The sequence below is a fragment of the Manis pentadactyla genome, chromosome 4 (genome assembly GCF_030020395.1).
Source record: "Manis pentadactyla isolate mManPen7 chromosome 4, mManPen7.hap1, whole genome shotgun sequence".
Lineage (NCBI taxonomy): Eukaryota > Metazoa > Chordata > Mammalia > Pholidota > Manidae > Manis > Manis pentadactyla.
The window spans coordinates 36749696-36766316 of record NC_080022.1 but is presented as its reverse complement, the minus strand read 5'-3'; the positions used below and the strand labels follow the sequence as shown (position 1 = coordinate 36766316).

The window sequence follows — 16621 nt, the reverse complement described above, 5'->3', positions numbered from 1 at the left end:
TAAATTTAACCCAGTGTCAGACATGACACCCAAACCCTAATTACATCTCAAAGTCTAAATAGCCCTCATCCCCAGAGGACACCAATTCTAACCACATGCCCCTCACTTAGTTCCCACCACCCCACGAGAAACCCTTGGGAGCTGGACCTGAAGAGACACAACCACTCAACTCCCTCCATGTATCGTTTCCAAATTCTTGCTAGCTCAGGGCTCCTATAGGTGGGGAGATGGGGAGACCCACTTCAGAAAACACAGAGCAAAGACTGGGGTCCCAGAAGAGTCTGCTTGGCACACATGGAGTCCCCGCTCCTCCACAAGCCCGGCCCCCTCACCAAGCCCTGACCCCTCCTCCCAGGCCTCCACCCCCTCCACATCCCTTCCTCCTATCTGAAACCCTCTCCTCTCCTGAGAGCACCCATCTCTTTTGGCCCACATGCCCTCTCTCAGTTCTCTTCCCCATGAACCTGTCTCTGAACCACCACTGTTCTCTGTGCCTCATCCTCCTCTCTGACTCTACACCACCCGCCGTGTGGGCCCCTCTTCCCTTTCTGAGCCCCTTCTCCTCTCTGGGTCCCTCCCAACCCTGGACCCACACTCACTATGTACTTCATGATTCAGGCCAAGAAACACTTGAGTGGGTCTGGTAGGCAGAGCGGGTGACCAGCCCCTTCATGCAGGGGTTCACAGTGTCCTCCTGACTGGGGGACCACAGACACATACGTGGTCAGTTACAACCTTTAGCCATAGTCTGGTTCCCACACTCACCCAGCTGTCCCTCCATAGGTAAGCCATGGAGTGGGGGCAGACCCAAAGAAGCATTCTGTCCCCTCTCTCCCCACCACCACTCCTGGAACAGGTGCATCCTGAAGACAAGGTCTGAGTGGGTGACTTGCTGCTAAGGTCATGCAGTTAGCCAGAGGCATCTCACCATCCTGGGCCCACAGGGTTGCCTCCAGCCCCCTTTTCACCCCATTTCCATCATGCCCCATGTCTGAGTCCCAACAAATGTACAGCTTCTCCAGAAGGGTGGTCCTTCCATTGGCAGATAGACCTACTATGTGCAGGTGTCCAATGGCAGAGTCTATATGGAGACAGAAAAGGGGATGAACTGGGAGAGAGAGGCTAAGTCAGGACCTGGAGCTCCTCCCACCCTGCCCTGTCTTCTCTCTGTGTACCTCAGGATTTAAAGAGAGGACCACATCACCCCTCATCTCCATCCACCTCAGCCCCAGCTATGCCCACTCCCTCACCTACACACAGAGATGTGGCCACAGAATTCCAGAAGCCCTCATTTCCTGCCAGCAGTCCTATAATCCTGCCCCACCCCAAGTGCTTTACATATGTGAGCCCATTTAGTCTTCACAGCCACCCCCCAAATGGTAGAAAACTGAGGTTCAGGGCAGTTAAGAGACTGGCCTAAGATCACATAGTACATGTGTGGCCAAACAGCAACTCTCAAAGTGGAGACAGGGCCAGGACAAGCCAGTGGGGCATGGGAGGTAGGGGAGGAGGACAAATGTGATTTTGAGGACAGATTGCTCCTCATAGTCTTTTGATGGAAATGACAGAAACCCAGGCTATAGGAACTATAGAAGTGAGTCCCTGAGTCCCCACCACTGCAGGAAGATGGCACAAAATCTTGATGCCTTCCTCACAGGTGGGACCCACCTGCCCCCACCACTGCCCCATCAGACCACCCCAGGAAGCTTAGGGGAAATTCAATAGCCTGAACTCAGATATTACTTCCTTTGTCTCCAAGAATGGCCCAGCCCAGCATTCTCATTGGTCCAACCTCCCTCCCCTCCAGGTCTAAGTAAGCCTACCTGGTGTCCGGCATCCTGGAGGAACCTGGAGGTGAGCCTTACAGTCCTGGCCATGCTAGGAGATGGCTGGGTAAAACCATCTGATTCAAAGTAGCTGATTCGAAGAAGCTGTTTGTACTGGAGGATACCTGGGAGCACGAGGGGCTGGGTGGGGCCTTGAGGGGAGACTGAGGGGAGACTGGGCTGGGGACAAGGTGGCCTTACTCTCTCCAGGAGCCAGACTTACAAGTCAGGGCCTTGGGCCACAGCTGTCCTCGCCTAGAGGAACCCACAGGGGCTCCCCAAGAACCCCCTTGGAGCCTTCCCATATACCTTCCAGACTCTAGGCCCTCTGGAAAAATCCCTGGAAGAACAAATGGATGAGGACATGAGTGATTGGGTAGATGGAGTGGACATGTAGACAGATGGTGAATAGATCTGTGAATGAGTGGTTAGGTGTTTGTATGAGATGGTGAATGGGTAGGTGGGCAAAAGATTGATGGCTAAATGGGTGGATGGATGATTGGAGTTGAGTAGGTAGGCAGATAAGTAAATAAATAGACACAAATACCTTTAAACTAAAAAACTTTCAGGAGAGGATGAGGATGGAGAGATCAAGTGGAGGCAAATAATAAATGACAGGCAATGATCACAGGTTGATTTACTAGGTTGTGTAGGGAATTGGATGACTAAACATTGACTAAATATGGACAGGGACTCTCCCTATGGAGAGGGTTCTAGAGCCTGATGGGACTGAGTTGGAAGCCCAGCTCTACCGGTTACTCAGTATATGATCGTTGGCAAGTCACTTTACTTCCCCTCAGTTTCCTCACCTATAAATGGGTAGGCCAGCCAAAACAATGCTCATTCTGTAGAGGGAGTGTTAGGATGAGCTATAAAAAATCTCACATAGTAGGTACTGATAAATATTGTTGAAGAATGAATTAATGAATAAATGAAGACAGCCGGAGTGGAAGGGCCTGGACCAATCTCCAGTCCAACCTCTTTACTGTACCGATGGGAAGACTGAGGCCTAGGGAAGAAATGTGACTTAGCCAGGGTTACCTAGGGGGCTAAAAGCCCAGTTTAGCTAAATACCAGGCTCTCTGACTCATATGTGCTGAGTATTCTGCCTGTGTGTGTTGGGTATGTGATGATGGAGTCCCTCTCTGGGGGCAATATCAGCTATGGCTCCAGGTCCCCTAGAGGCCAGAGCAGCTGGAACCCAGCAGGGGAGGCTGAGCACATGGGCTCTTGCTCACTGCATCTTGGGCTGGGTAAGGGGATGTCAGATGGCAGACAGGCCAATGAGGAATGAGGGCAGGGAAGGGGAAGGAGCCCTGCAGGCCTGCTCCCCCACCTGGCTCACCTCCTCATTGAAGGGCTTAGGAGGCACAGGGGGGTCCAGCTGGTTCATGTCTTCATTCAGCAGGGCTCACAGACACAGTGCCAGACTCTCCACATCCCAGGCCATGGGGCCCGCTGCTGTGGTCACTCCACGGAGGGGAGGGGTAGGAGGCAGACCCTTCTCACTCTTTCTGTTCTGGGCACCCTCATTGCCTGGTCTCAGAGGGTGGGGCCCTGCCAAAGAAAGAGGCCTTGGAGCTACCCTAGGTCACGGGTTAAGTTCAAGTGTAGTCAGTAGGCCAGCCAAAACATCTCTGATGCCTGAAGGGAATGTGGGGAAAATGGAACTTTCTGACCGGGATTCCCACCTAGCCTTAGTAGTGCCCACTGTGAATATAATAAGAGCATGCTTGCACATTTATGGGATGTTTACCAGTGACTGAGCCACTGGTCAGTCAGGGAGCACCTGCCCAGGGGAGAGGTAGAGAGGAAATACCCATTCTCTCCTCTGCCTGTGTTCCCGTGTTAACGGGTCAGGCCTCCACCAGTCACCGGGGACCCGCCCACAGAGTTGCCCCTGGAGTGTGGGAGCAGGGAGTGGGGTAATGGGAGAGCAGCAAGAGAGCTGTGGAGTCCCGGTGCTCCTGGAATTAAGCCTGATCACGGGAGCAGGAAGCTTGGCACACTGCGGGGAGAGCGGGGGAGCAAGGAGCCACTGTGGTCTACCACCTGCAGGATTAAGGTCCTAGTGGGGAGCAGAACCTATAGCCGCCTTAGGTTGTGCATTCGAGTCAGCTACGTGTGCTGAGCTGCCTGTGACCGCTGTGAGAATAAACGCAGGAATCCCCTTTACCCCCAGCTTTTTGCCCTTGCCTTTCTTCAGTCTCAGCAAATCCATAGAGACCTGGCCCAGGGACGGGAACCCCTCCCCCCGGAGTTACAGGGAGAATCTCATCAGGGGCAGAACATCAAGATACCAGGAGAAATGGAAGCTGGGTAGTACTTCTCGGTGGGACCGGAGACACTGGATGGGGGGAGGCCAGGTGGGAGCCATACAGTCCCTTCTCCAAGATACTTTTACCACCAGTGGGGCTGAGAAAGAGGCTGAGTTGAAATGCCCTTGGGAGGCAGGCTGGCAGGTTTGTCTTCGAGTAGGTGTGGCCACTGGCACAGACAGGAGCTTACTCAATTTCTTGCCCTTGACAGCTTGGGCAACCCAGAGCAGCTGCAAAATCCCGCCCAGCCAGAGCCCAGCTCAGCGTCTGAAGGGAGGGAGCCTGGTTCACTGCCCTTCCTGTCCTGAAACTATCAGCTCCTCCCATAGCCTCCCCTTCTAGCCCCTCCACGCACACACCTTGCTCCAGGCAAAGTAAGCTGCCTACGGTTCCAGCCTTCTAGAGTCCACATCATCTCTGCGTGTCCATCCTTCAAGACCAAGCTCAAATGCTATCTCCTCTGGGAAGCTTTCCCTTCCCTTGCCCTGTCTTTGAAAGTTTTAATTCTAGGCTTTTAATAAATTTCTGCTGAAAAAAAGTCAGTTTCATTCTCAGTTCCTACAGCTTTGACCCTCTCTTAGAGCCCCAAACACTTTCCAACTAAGCCATTTGGATGTCTAATAGCACAACAGGGGCAGGGGCTGGGTCTAGGAGTGTTTTTTGTTCCCCACACAAGGGCCACCACAGTGTAGGTACACAGAGTGGGGTTGAAAGACGGGTGACTGGATGCATGAAGGTAAACATGGATTGATCAATGGATGGCTGGAAACATGGATGGGTGGAGCAATGAATGGATGAATGAATGAATAAATGGGCAGAAGGAAGGATGTATGTAAATCTTTTGAGGGCTGGGATATTTGTCCATTTTGCTCACTGCTATATCCCAGGTACCTAGCACAGTGTCGGGCACAGATTAAACACTCAGTAAATGTTTGTTAGATAAATGGATGAATGGTGAAACTGATTAATGGATAGAGACTGGGATGATGATTGCGTGGGTGGATGAATGGATGAAGGGTGGATAGATGGATAAATGGATGTAGGTAGATGGGTAGATGAATAAATTACTGAAGTAATGAAGTAATGAAGAGAGGGGGCTCTGTTCCTCTGCCACCTGTACTAAACATGTATGTTTAGCTGTGGCTGAGGAAGGAGTTATTTGAAGCCTTCCTACCTTTATCCACTCCCTCTAACACTGAGGTGAGTAGATGAGAGTCGATGTGCCAAGAGCCCCGTCTACTCCCCCAGACCCCTAGCTCTGCTAGACTCGTCTGAGCCTACCCACCCCCCAACCCCAATACCACTGAGTACCTGAGGCCGAGTCCTGTAGTCCACAGTCCACAGACACCACAAAAGCTGGCTGGTATGTGGCTGCCACCAGCTGCGTCAGCATCCATGCCTGGGATGGAACCCCTTCTGCCTGCAGAGCTCCCGCACCCAGGAGGAACCCCAGTTCCAAGGGTTCAGAGTCTGTCCATAGTTGGGCTTGTTGCTGAGGGAAGCAGAAGAAAAGGCTGGGAGGTAAAAGTCTAACTGGGAAGACGGCCTCCTCCCATATAAGGCCCAACCACCCCCAGGAGTCAGCCCCAGGGCTGCTCAGCTCAGGAGCCACTCTCTGGGGCCGAGACCTCTGGGGCCCCTTTTGGCTGAGGTGGGCGGCTACAGCTGCAAGACCAAGAGCAGACACCAGCCACAAGTCCTGCTGTCAGTCCCGGTGCCCACAGCTCTGTCGTCAGACTTGGGAACAGATTCCTCACAGAATTAGATAAACTAAAGGCTGAGTGGGGAGGAGAGAGAATAGGGGATGAGAAGAACAGTTAGAGACAGAAACTGGGTCAGAAACAAAGGTGTAACTTTCCCAAACCTCAGAGGGCAGAAAAGACTTGCCTAAGAACTTCTGTCCTCATGACTGGTCCCCATCCCACCCTCCCCACTGATGGGACCCTAAGTTGCTGTCTGAGTTCTGGGCCCAACCCTGGCCCCCAAGCACCCACTTCAGAGACCTGAACATGGCAGATGTTGGTCTTAATGAAGGAAATCGCTCCTTGGGCTTTGAGCACTTTAACAGTGACCCTGTCCTTGGTCACCAGCTTCTCCAGAAACTGGGCGAAGCCCCATGTAGAGTCATGGCCCTGAACAGAATTGACATTAACTCCAGGACATGGGGCTCAGGGTGGGAATTACCCAATGGACAGGCTCTCATCAGCACTGGGTTCCCACTCACATACATTCTCACACCCTCTGAGACACAAGACACCCCCTTAGGTGGATTCACTGGTGCAGAAAAACATGAGGGTTAAGAGTTTGGGTTTGGGAGCCAGGCTGTTGGGTTCAGGTCCCAGCTGGCCACTTTCTAGCTGGACATCCTTGATTAAGTAACTTGCCTGATGTCACACACTCAGATGCTCATGTACACATGTGCATGACACGTCAGGGCTCACCACACAATCATTGGAGTCCTTGAGGCTGATGGGGACCCTGAGGAGAAGGCCTTTCTCACTCTTCTTAAGCTTCTTCAATGCCTGCAGTTGCTCTTCACATGCCCCCAGGAAATCTGTCAGGTGGTTCACCAACTGGTGCACCTTCAGCACCTGAGTGACAAGACCGGATAAGGGGGCTCAGGGTGAGGCCAGGGCAGCACACTCAGTCACTGCAGCCCCTCCCACCACCTTGGTGCAGAACAGAGTAGAAGTGGCAGAGGACTGGCATGTGCCCCCTCCCAAGCTAGCTGCAGCACCAGAGTTACACCTGCCCCCCAGCTCCTTGAAGTAGAACAACAACAGGTGGCATCCCCCACTCCAGCCCAGAGCCCCAGGTTTGGGTCCTGACCCCTGACCCCCACCTCCTCTATTAGCTACAGAGGATGCTGACCAGACTCAGCTCTCGGCCGGCAGCTTCGGGGCCAGCTTCTCCAGGGGCAGCTTCAGAATGGGCTCGGGGTCCAGGTCTGGCTCCTGCAGAGATGGGGTGGGGGGCGGATATCAAAGACTGATCCACTCGAGCCCACTCCCACACACTGCACGTCACACCCACACATTCCCTTGGAAAACAGCTGCGTGAACACCCATGTGCTCAGTACATGCTCCTGTGCTAATCCTTAGCACTACAAACATTTTTGGTCTGTGTCAAGGCAGCATGAAAGCCCTACAGGGCATGGATGTCCCCTCCATCTCTGCCTCCCCAGTGCCCAGCCCAGAGCCTTGCACAGAAGAGGGTCTGCCCTCCATGTTGCTCTCCAGATGGGCCAAGTAGAGGGGGAGGGACTCTATATGCACATCCTGTGACTCAGGGGTAATGAAAGTGACAATCATTTGGTCTGCCTTCAGGGGGCATCCCAGCATCCCACCTTTCCTTCCTCTCCAGTCCTCCCACCCCTGTAAGATCCATGAGGGGCAGGAGAGCCGAGACCCAGCCTTGACCATGTCACTGGTCAGCTGGGTAACTGGGGCAGATCCCTTCCCCTCCCATAGCCTCGGTCTGTCTCCTCAGAGGAAAAGAACTGTAAGTCAGTCATGAGTCAGCTGTGCGGGGGTGACCACAGACAAGCCCCCCAGCTGCTCTGAGGGTATGAGGGAAGGCCTGACCCCAGCCCGTCAAGACTCCGGTCGGGCGCAAGCATGACACCAAGAACCTAGCACAGAGCAGGGTCAGGAAGTGAGGTTGTTCCCTCATCAACTTGACCCCAGTCGGGACCCTGATGCCTGCCAGCTGGAGTGTGGGCTGTGCGGGAAGGCCCTTCTGGGTCCTGGCAGGGAGGCGTGGGAGACAGGGATCTCCCTAGGAGAGCGGGGGCTCCAGGCTTCTGATTCACTAAAGCTCTTGGATTCTTCTTAGTCCTCATGTTACTCTCCTCAGCAGTATCTAACTCTTAGACACTTTCCTTCTGGAAACTTCTCTTCTGGCTCCTTCTTAGTCTCCTCTGCCCCCCTCTCCTCCATAAATATTGGTATTCCTCAGGGCTTGGCCTCCTCTCTCACCCACCTCCCTGTGACCTCAGCAGCTAGGTGTGGCCCTAGGACACTCACATCGCCCTGCTTCTCCAGCCCAGGCCTATCCTCTGCCAGGCCTCAGACCTGTTGACCCATTGTCACCACAGGACTCCTCGTTTCTCTATCAGACCTGTTCTTCATGAAATTCCCAATTGATGGTACTCACTGAGGAGTACACCCAATAAATCACCAAAATAATAAACTTCAGAATCATCCTGCATCTCTCCCTCACGTCCAAGTTCTGATAACAATCAGAACAGCTAACATTTAATCACACATAAGATATGTTGTAACACTGAAGATGTGCCAAGCCACGTCCCAACTATTCTACATATAAGAGCTCATATTACTCCTTACAACAGCCCTAGGAGGTAGGTCATATTATTTTCTCATTTTATAGCAGCAGAAAATACTGAGGCACAGAGCTATTTCCCAAGGACAGACAGCCTGTTAAGTGGCAGAGCCCAAATACAAACCAGACCATCTGGTACCAGTGACCATTCTCTTACCCACACATACTGCCCCTAGGTGGTTCTGTCTTCTTCATACCTCCCACCCCTGACTCACTAGACTCCTTCCTGCCTAGAACCTTCTCTGTCAGTTTTCTCAACAGCCTCCTCACTGGCCTCCCTACGTCTAGTCCCATCCCTCCAGTTCAACCTCTTTATCCTTTTAAGATGTTATAGGACCTAAATCTGACCATAGGGTCAATTGCCCTCAGAGCAAAGTTGGAACACCATTCTCGTCAGTATGGTTTACAGGCTTTCACCATAAATGTAACATATAGCTACATCAATAGTCACATTTACTGAGTACTTACTGTGTGGCTGGGAACTGTGTCAAGCACTTTGCCTGCACCATTTCATTAAAGCCTCACAAAAACCCTTGGAGAGATGCTTTTATTATCAATATTTCCACTTCACTAATGAAGGCAACTGGGATACAGAGAATTAACTCTCCTGCTCAGGGTCATAAAGGTGGGGAGCCTTAAATCCAGGTCATCTCTACCTTCACTGCTGCCTTCTAATAGCTCTTGGGGAGCAGGCTTTTCTGATGAAGCCCCTCCTGGGTTCCAGGTTCTGCGCTAGGCCCTCCCCTGCCCAGGTTCTATGCAGGTCTCCCTCACCAGCCAGCCCTCCTCTTTGTCTCTCACTGCCCTGCTCCCATGCACGGCTGCCCAGTCTCTCTACTTGCTGTGCCATTTGCCATCTTGATGCCTCAGCTCAGAACTCCCCAGCCTGTGTGCCACAAGGACTTTCAGGAGGACCCAGACACAGATCCCCGAGGACCGGGTGGACATTTGGCTAGAATGCAATTCACCAGGTGCGCCATAGTGAAAATATTGAAATTCTTCTGAGTCACTTAGCAAAAGCCACTCCCCCAAGCGCCCCACCATCCCAGCTGCCCTAGCTACTTCCCTGGGACTCCATCTGCTCTTCACAGTCCAGCAAGTAAAGAGTTAATACCCAGCCCAACAGGGACCCTCCAGGCACTGCCTCTGCCTCCCTCTGAGACTGTGCAGGGCCAGCCTGCCCTCAACCTTGGCCAGCTCCCCTCCAGCCCACAGGAGCTCAGTAGAGCCCACCAGGGAGCATGCCAGCATTCACAGGTCCACAGGTACACCACCAAGACGCATACCAGCCCCGATTCCTACATACCCACCTGGAGAGAGGACACCCCTGGTGATATCCTGCGGGCAAATGCCCGGTGTCTATCTTGACCCCTCAGGCTAGCACTCCCCTGCAACTGTCCTTGCATGGCCACATGTGGAAGTGGCAGCCTCTCAGGTTGCTGGGCAGAGGTAGGGAAAGCAGGCCGGGGGACACACAAACTTAGTTGGTTGGCTGGAGGAGAGGAGGGGCTTGGGGTCCACGCTGTCTCCAGCCTCCCCTCAAGGCTACAGGCCTCTTGGCTCTCAGCACCTGGGCTACTCCATAGCCCAGATGCCCACTCACGCATACCAACCAGATAGCCCCTACCCCAGAACCAGGTGTCCTCATGCCTCAGGCTCATGACCACACATGTATGTACTGAACCACACATTCAGACCCAAACCAGCCACACCTACCCAGATGTATACATTCCAACCAGCCAGGCTTACACACCACAGGCATGTAACCAGACACAAGCCACACACAGCTGGACACACACCCAGCCAGCACATGATAAAAGGCCACCAGGAGACACACACAATCAGGCCCGGCATGTGCAGTAATGGAACCTAAACCCAGCAAGGCACGCAGATGGAGCCTCCACGTGCACACAGGAATCCTCTCCATCATGCTGATTCGCCACAGCAACCCCGTTAGCCCAGATTTCCTCCTCATCAACCAGGGAGGGGTGGCTGCTCTCTGGGGGCAGATTGATTTATCCAACTAATTAGCCCCAATTAATATTAATACACATTCTCAGGAACTGCAGCCGCTCGGGCAGAGAAACTGTCCATTGGGGCCATCAATCACTGTCCAGGGGACGGCAGAGGACACTCAGGAACTCCAGAGCCTGGGGGCAGCACCACGGGCACTGTCCCCACCCCACTCCTGGGGCTCCCATAGGGAGTTAGCCACTGTTAACTGAAGGTGGAGACTATAAGATAAGGGAGCCCACCCCTCCTTGGGCAGCTGGGGAGACCAGGGCCCAGAAAGGGCTGTCACATCCACCAGGCTGCACAGCAAAACCCAGGCACAGCATAAGGTGGTCTCCACACCCTTCCTTCCCACCCTACTCTCTGCCATTCTCCTGCCAGGCCAGCTTTGTGCACACACCAATGGCTCAGTCACTTCCCCTGCGAATCCCAGCCCAGCCACATGACTATCTCAGTACCTTGAAATATCCCCATCCAGGCTGTCAAAGCCCTCCCCCCCTTTTTTTTTTGAGAGGGCATCTCTCATATTTATTGATCAAATGGTTGTTAACAACAATAAAATTCTGTATAGGGGACTCAATGCACAATCATTAATCAACCCCAAGCCTAATTCTCAACAGTCTCCAATCTTCTGAAGCATAATGGACAAGTTCTTACATGGTGAACAAGTTCTTACATAGTGAATAAGTTCTTACATGGTGAACAGTGCAAGGGCAGTCATATCACAGAAATTTTCAGTTCTGATCATGCATCATGAACTATAAACAATCAAGTCAGATATGATTATTGTTTGATTTTCATACTTGATTTATATGTGAATCCCACATTTCTCCCTTATTATTATTATTATTATTATTATTTTAATAAAATGCTGAAGTGGTAGGTAGATACAAGATAAAGGTAGAAAACATAATTTAGTGCTGTAAGAGGGCAAATGTAGATGATTAGGTCTGTGCTATAGACTAAGTATTAATCCAAGCTAGATAAGGGCAACAAAACATCCACGGATGCAGAAGATTTCTCTCAAAACAGGGAGGGTGAGGTTCTAAGCCTCCCCTCTGTTGGTCCCCAATTTCTCTCCTGATGGCCCCCCTGTGACTGTGCCTGTCTTAGGTTGTTCCTCCCTTGAGGAATCTTACCCGTCTCTGGCTAACCAGTCATCTTCTGGGGCCATACAGGGAAATGTAAAGTTGGTAAGTGAGAGAGAAGCCTTATTGTTTGAAAAGGTTAGCTTTTTACTTCTTTGCAGATTTATGCCCTGTGGCTTCTATGCCCAGCATTTGTCTTGAGGTATCTTTACCACTTGGAAGAATTATGATACTCGGTAATTTTTGATATGTGGCACGAATTCTACTAAAGGGTTGTAATTAGGAAGGAAGAAGAAAAGCTATAGAAGTAGCAGGCGGAAGAAAACATGGGAAGATTGATTATTTCTTTGACATATCTTCTTGTAGAGTAACTTCAGCATGTATAGGTTTTAAGCTACTACTTAAATTGCGCACACACATTAACATAATAGGAGTATAGTTACATAACCAAAGCATACCTGTAATTACCAGCCATATCCAGTGAAACCAAGAAAACCAGTTAGGTACCCTAGGCAAAGCCCCCTTTTAAGACACAGATTCCTGGGAGGAACCCCTGTGCTTTGCATCTATCAGGTGCTCAGAAGATATTTGCAGAACCCAGTGGGGTGGGGGATGGGAGAGAGAAAGCATAGATGAGGGCTCCTGTCTCAGTGGGGTTTGGGGGTGCTCAGGGATTGAAAGAGGCCTGGTCTCCTGCTACCAGTTGTCGCCATCAATTTATTCAACAAATAGCCCAAGTGAATGCTCACCATGTTACTGAGCCATGTGCTGGGCCCTGGGAGAACAGAGCTGCCCCCAACCTTTAGTGGCTCAAAAGACAGATGGAGGAGGAACTGACAGCGACACAAAGAACCCGTGTGGGGAGAGCTGGGGGTGAGGAATGGCACTGCAGGCTCCCTGTCTTCTGACAGGCATGGGGCAGTGGGAGGGGTCCTGTCCTGGGGAGGGACCCACTTACTGGGATTGAGGGCTGGGGTCCCAGGGACTGAGGTCCGCTCACCTGCTGCTGGACACGCCAGGGCTTCCACCTGCTGCAGCACCTGCGCTTCTGGGCCTGGGATCTTGCCCCACACTGGAGTGTGCTGCCAGGAGAGCAGGATGGCCTCCAGCAGGGCCAGCAGGAATAGCACCACCAGGGAGTAGGACAGCCAAGCCACCCCAGGCATCTTGGGGACTGTGTGGATGCACTGACTGCTTCTCAAGAACTCCGCCTACTTATATGTCAGCTGCACTTTGAGGACACCCTCTCACAACTGGGGCCCCAGGGGTGAGGGCCATGGCCCTGGTGCTAAGCATGAAAGAGTCCAGGCCTGCAGGTGGCAGGGTGACTGGGCTCCAGTGACACCTGCCCCCCATCCCACAGCTCTGCCCCACCCCCAGCACCCTAATTTTACCCATGCCAGCTCCCAGTGAGGTTCCCCAAGATTTCCTATTGCTTTCAGGATAATCATTAGCCCCCTTAACATGGTGCCCAGGCCACATGGAGGTGGACTTCCCAGAGTTAGCACCTGAATCTGGGGGACGTCTGCAGTCCAGGCAAGAAGGAAGGAAGGGACACCTAGGCAGAAGGCAGGGCTCAGAAGGCACCAGCTGAGGCGAGAGGAGGCAAGGAGGTGAGGGCTGAGGCAGGCAGATGGAGCCCCTGCCCCTGCCCCTGCTATCCCAGCTGCGCTTTCCTTCCCGACTCCCTGGTCAAGGCCAGCCTCCCGATCCTGAGACTCAGGCCCCCTGTACTGGTTCCTCCAGACTTCTCCCCCATTTTCTCACTGGACTAGGAACTCCATATGGACAGGGAACGCAGTGACCAGGAGGGGAAGGGAGGAGAGGCGGAGGTGACTTCCTGGTAGGGCGGAAGGACAGGGAGGCGCTTGAAGCAGTAGAGTAGGAGGGACTTCATCTCAGAGCCCTTCCAATCTTCTTGGATGTTTCCTCTGTCTCAGAGGGGGAGAAAGGAGCAGCCTGTCACAACTGAGGCTGCCAGTCATCGTGCCAGGAGAATGGTGGCTCTGCCTTCGAGACTGGGAAGCGAGCAGCAGGGTTGGTGGGGGCGAGATGGGCTTGTGGCTGGTAATGGTGAGTCTGAGCACCTGCGGGCCACCCAGGGCCGGGTGCAGTCGACGGCTGACCTGTTGCTCAGACCTAGAGGGTAACCCCAAGGCCATCCGCCCTCTAACACTCTATGTCATCTCCAAGGGGCCTCTGGAACCATGCCACCTGGTCAGCAGACTCCCCATGTCCATCCTTCTCTCTGATGGTCCCCACTTCACTGAACCCTGGCTCTCCCAGCTCTCCCAAGCCTTTGTGCCTCCCTTCCTAGAAAATAAATTTCATAAAAGCAAGGAACTTGTCCACCTTTTTCAAAATGCCTGTCACATGGCAGGTGCTTAATAGTATTTCTTAAATGGAGGAATGATAGACGGGTTGAGCCCTCCCGTCTAGAGGCACTATATTTACCTCTATGTATCTCTGCTGGCTCCTTCCTAGCAGCTATTAACATGCTTAAGTCTCTCCCACATTAAAAAAAAGTTCCTCTCAGATCCACATCCTTCATAGCTACTACCCTTATATCTTCCCTCCGTCTCCAGCCAAGCTTCTCCAGTGACCTACACTTGCTCTCTTCACTTCCCTCTCACTCCTCCACCCAGTCCAGTCCGTTTTATACCCAGATCATCTCAACGGTCTCTTTGAAGTCACCAACGTTTGAAGTCATTGTTTCCACTTTCCTTGAAAAACACTCGTTTCTTGTCTTCTGTGACAATGCAGTTCTTGGCTTAGAAGTCACTTCCTCCAGGAAGCATTCCCTGACACACACAGAGCAGGCTGGATAGGGTCCCACTTGGCTTACTCATAAAATAGAGCAGCGCTCTGCTTTATTGCGCTTCTAGTGTTTTTGTGCGATTATCCACTTGGTATCTGTTTGCTAGTAGAATGAAAGCTCTATTTAGGTAAGAACTATTTCTGATTGGCTACCCAGAATGAGGTATTCAATATATTTAATATAGCTTAATATATTTATGTATTTAATAAATTTAATATAATTTGTCATTTTTATAATTCATAATTTTATAATATATAATTATATTTATAATTCTACCTTCCCTGTGGAAGGAATTCAATATATTTAACGGAGGGGGTGGAGGAATGGAGGGGTAGGGAGATGGGGAAAGTGGATGGATGAGGACTTGCTCACCAGCAGAAAGCTACAGGTTGAATATAGACTGGGAGTTATTTGCTTACTGGGCTCTTACCAGGATCATGGCGGTAGATAAGATAAATGTGAAAAGGGCTGAAAGCAGGACTGACTGGGAGGTTTCCTACTGGGGACAAGAGAAGGAACTAAGGCGGGGCAGTGGGGGAGTAAAATGGGTTCCCTGGGAAGAAGTCACCTACTCCTCCATTCAACAAGCCTTTGCTGAGTAGCCAGAGTACCAGGCACTGTGCTGGGTGCTGCAGCGCTGACCCCAAGTACCCTTACCTGCCTAAGGAAAGGCACTCAGGGCTGCCACTCCCAACCTGTCGGGGGGGGGGGGACCCAAAAGGGCCCGGCCAAGGCTGCTTGGGAGGCTCTGGGCTCGGTGGTGCGGCTCTCTTTAGGGTGCGGTGGGGCGGGTTGCCTTGGCAGGTGGCCCGCGGTGACACGTCCCAGGGGCTTTCCTTGGCCCTGATCTGATCAATGTTTTCATTGGTGACCTGGATGAAGTTAGAGAGGTCTAGTGCTCAGACCTGTGGATGGACAAGCTGGGAGGCAGAGCACAAGGATGGGCAGCCGAGCCGGGATCCCAAAGGCTCTCAATGGGCTGGAGCCCTGGGATGACCCTAAGGAGTGTCTAACAGGAGCGATGGCAGGTCCACTTGTGAGTCTTAAACTCCAACATCACAACCCCAGGGAGGGAAAGGGAGGGTGGACAGGGACATGACACCTCCTGCAAATAGACACGAGCAAAGGAGCCCAGTGCATGGACAGTGCTTCTGTCTCCAGTGTTTGTGGTCACCTAGCACAGAACCTGGCACCTGGAGAAGTGTTCAGTGCCTGTTCTTGGAGTGATAGTGCAAACCAGGAATGTATACTAGGTTGGGAGTTGGGCAGGTGGGTTCAAGTCTTTGGCTTAGAAAAAATCAGCAACCATCTCTGAACCTGTTTCCCCACCTATACAGTAGAAGCAATAATGCCCCGTTTTTTCCCATGAGAGATAATGGATTGTCAACTCCACAGCCTAATAGCTGTTGGACTCTATTGTGAAGACATAGTCCCTGCTTTTGAGCCTGAACAGAAGCACCAAGGAGCCCTTTCAACACAGCCTGACAACTGTAAACTAGATAGAGGTATGAGGAAGGGCATTCCAGGCAGAACAGGAAACGAGCAAAGGGCCTGGGGGTGGGAGGTGTACACTGTCCCTGCCTGAGGGCCACAGGTCCAGGATGTGGGTGCTCGGGAAGCAGGGATACCAGAGTGGTCGGCAGTACAGTCTGATCAAGCATGGCTGTGAGGCTCTGATCACAGCCAGGAGTCTGTACTGAGCACAAAAGCGATAGAGGCCTTAGGCATGATCAGATTTGCACTTACAAGTCACTCAACTTCTATATGAAGGACAATCGGAGAAGATCAGTCTGGAGGCAGGGGAGGCCAGGCAAGCAGCGGCAGTGAGCCTGGGGGAGGGGGAGAGGCTGAGAATGGGCAGTAGCCATGTGACTTAGAGGGTCTTGAGGCCACGGGGCTGGTAGACTGTGAAGAGGAGGGGCTGGCTTGTGTGGTGACTCCTTTGTGCCTCAGCAACATGAGACACCAGGAAGAGCTCACTGCTGGGACTCTGACATAGACTGACCCAGGTTTTTATTCTAATCCCCCTATTGTAGCTGTGGAAACTTTCTGTAAAATGAGGACAAAAATGCCTACAACGGGGTTAATAAGATTAAATGACATAACTATAAAGTGCCTTGAAGGTTGATGGTTCATAGGGGGTGCTTGGTAAATGTTATTCAGAATGCCCTTCCCCTTTTCCCATCAAGTCAGCTACCACTCCATGCATCACATATT

General features: G+C 52.1%; 1 protein-coding gene across 1 annotated transcript; it reads right to left on the bottom strand.

Moving 5' to 3' along the window:
* Nucleotides 1-3060: 3060 nt before the first annotated feature.
* Nucleotides 3061-12752, bottom strand: LOC130683213 (uncharacterized). The gene is made up of 6 exons (XM_057499454.1): nucleotides 12587-12752; nucleotides 7016-7098; nucleotides 6586-6735; nucleotides 5456-5636; nucleotides 3172-3236; nucleotides 3061-3075 (listed from the first exon to the last, which is right to left on the bottom strand). The coding sequence occupies exons 1-6, from the start codon at nucleotides 12750-12752 to the stop codon at nucleotides 3061-3063; spliced, it is 660 nt and encodes a 219-aa protein (XP_057355437.1).
* Nucleotides 12753-16621: the final 3869 nt, after the last annotated feature.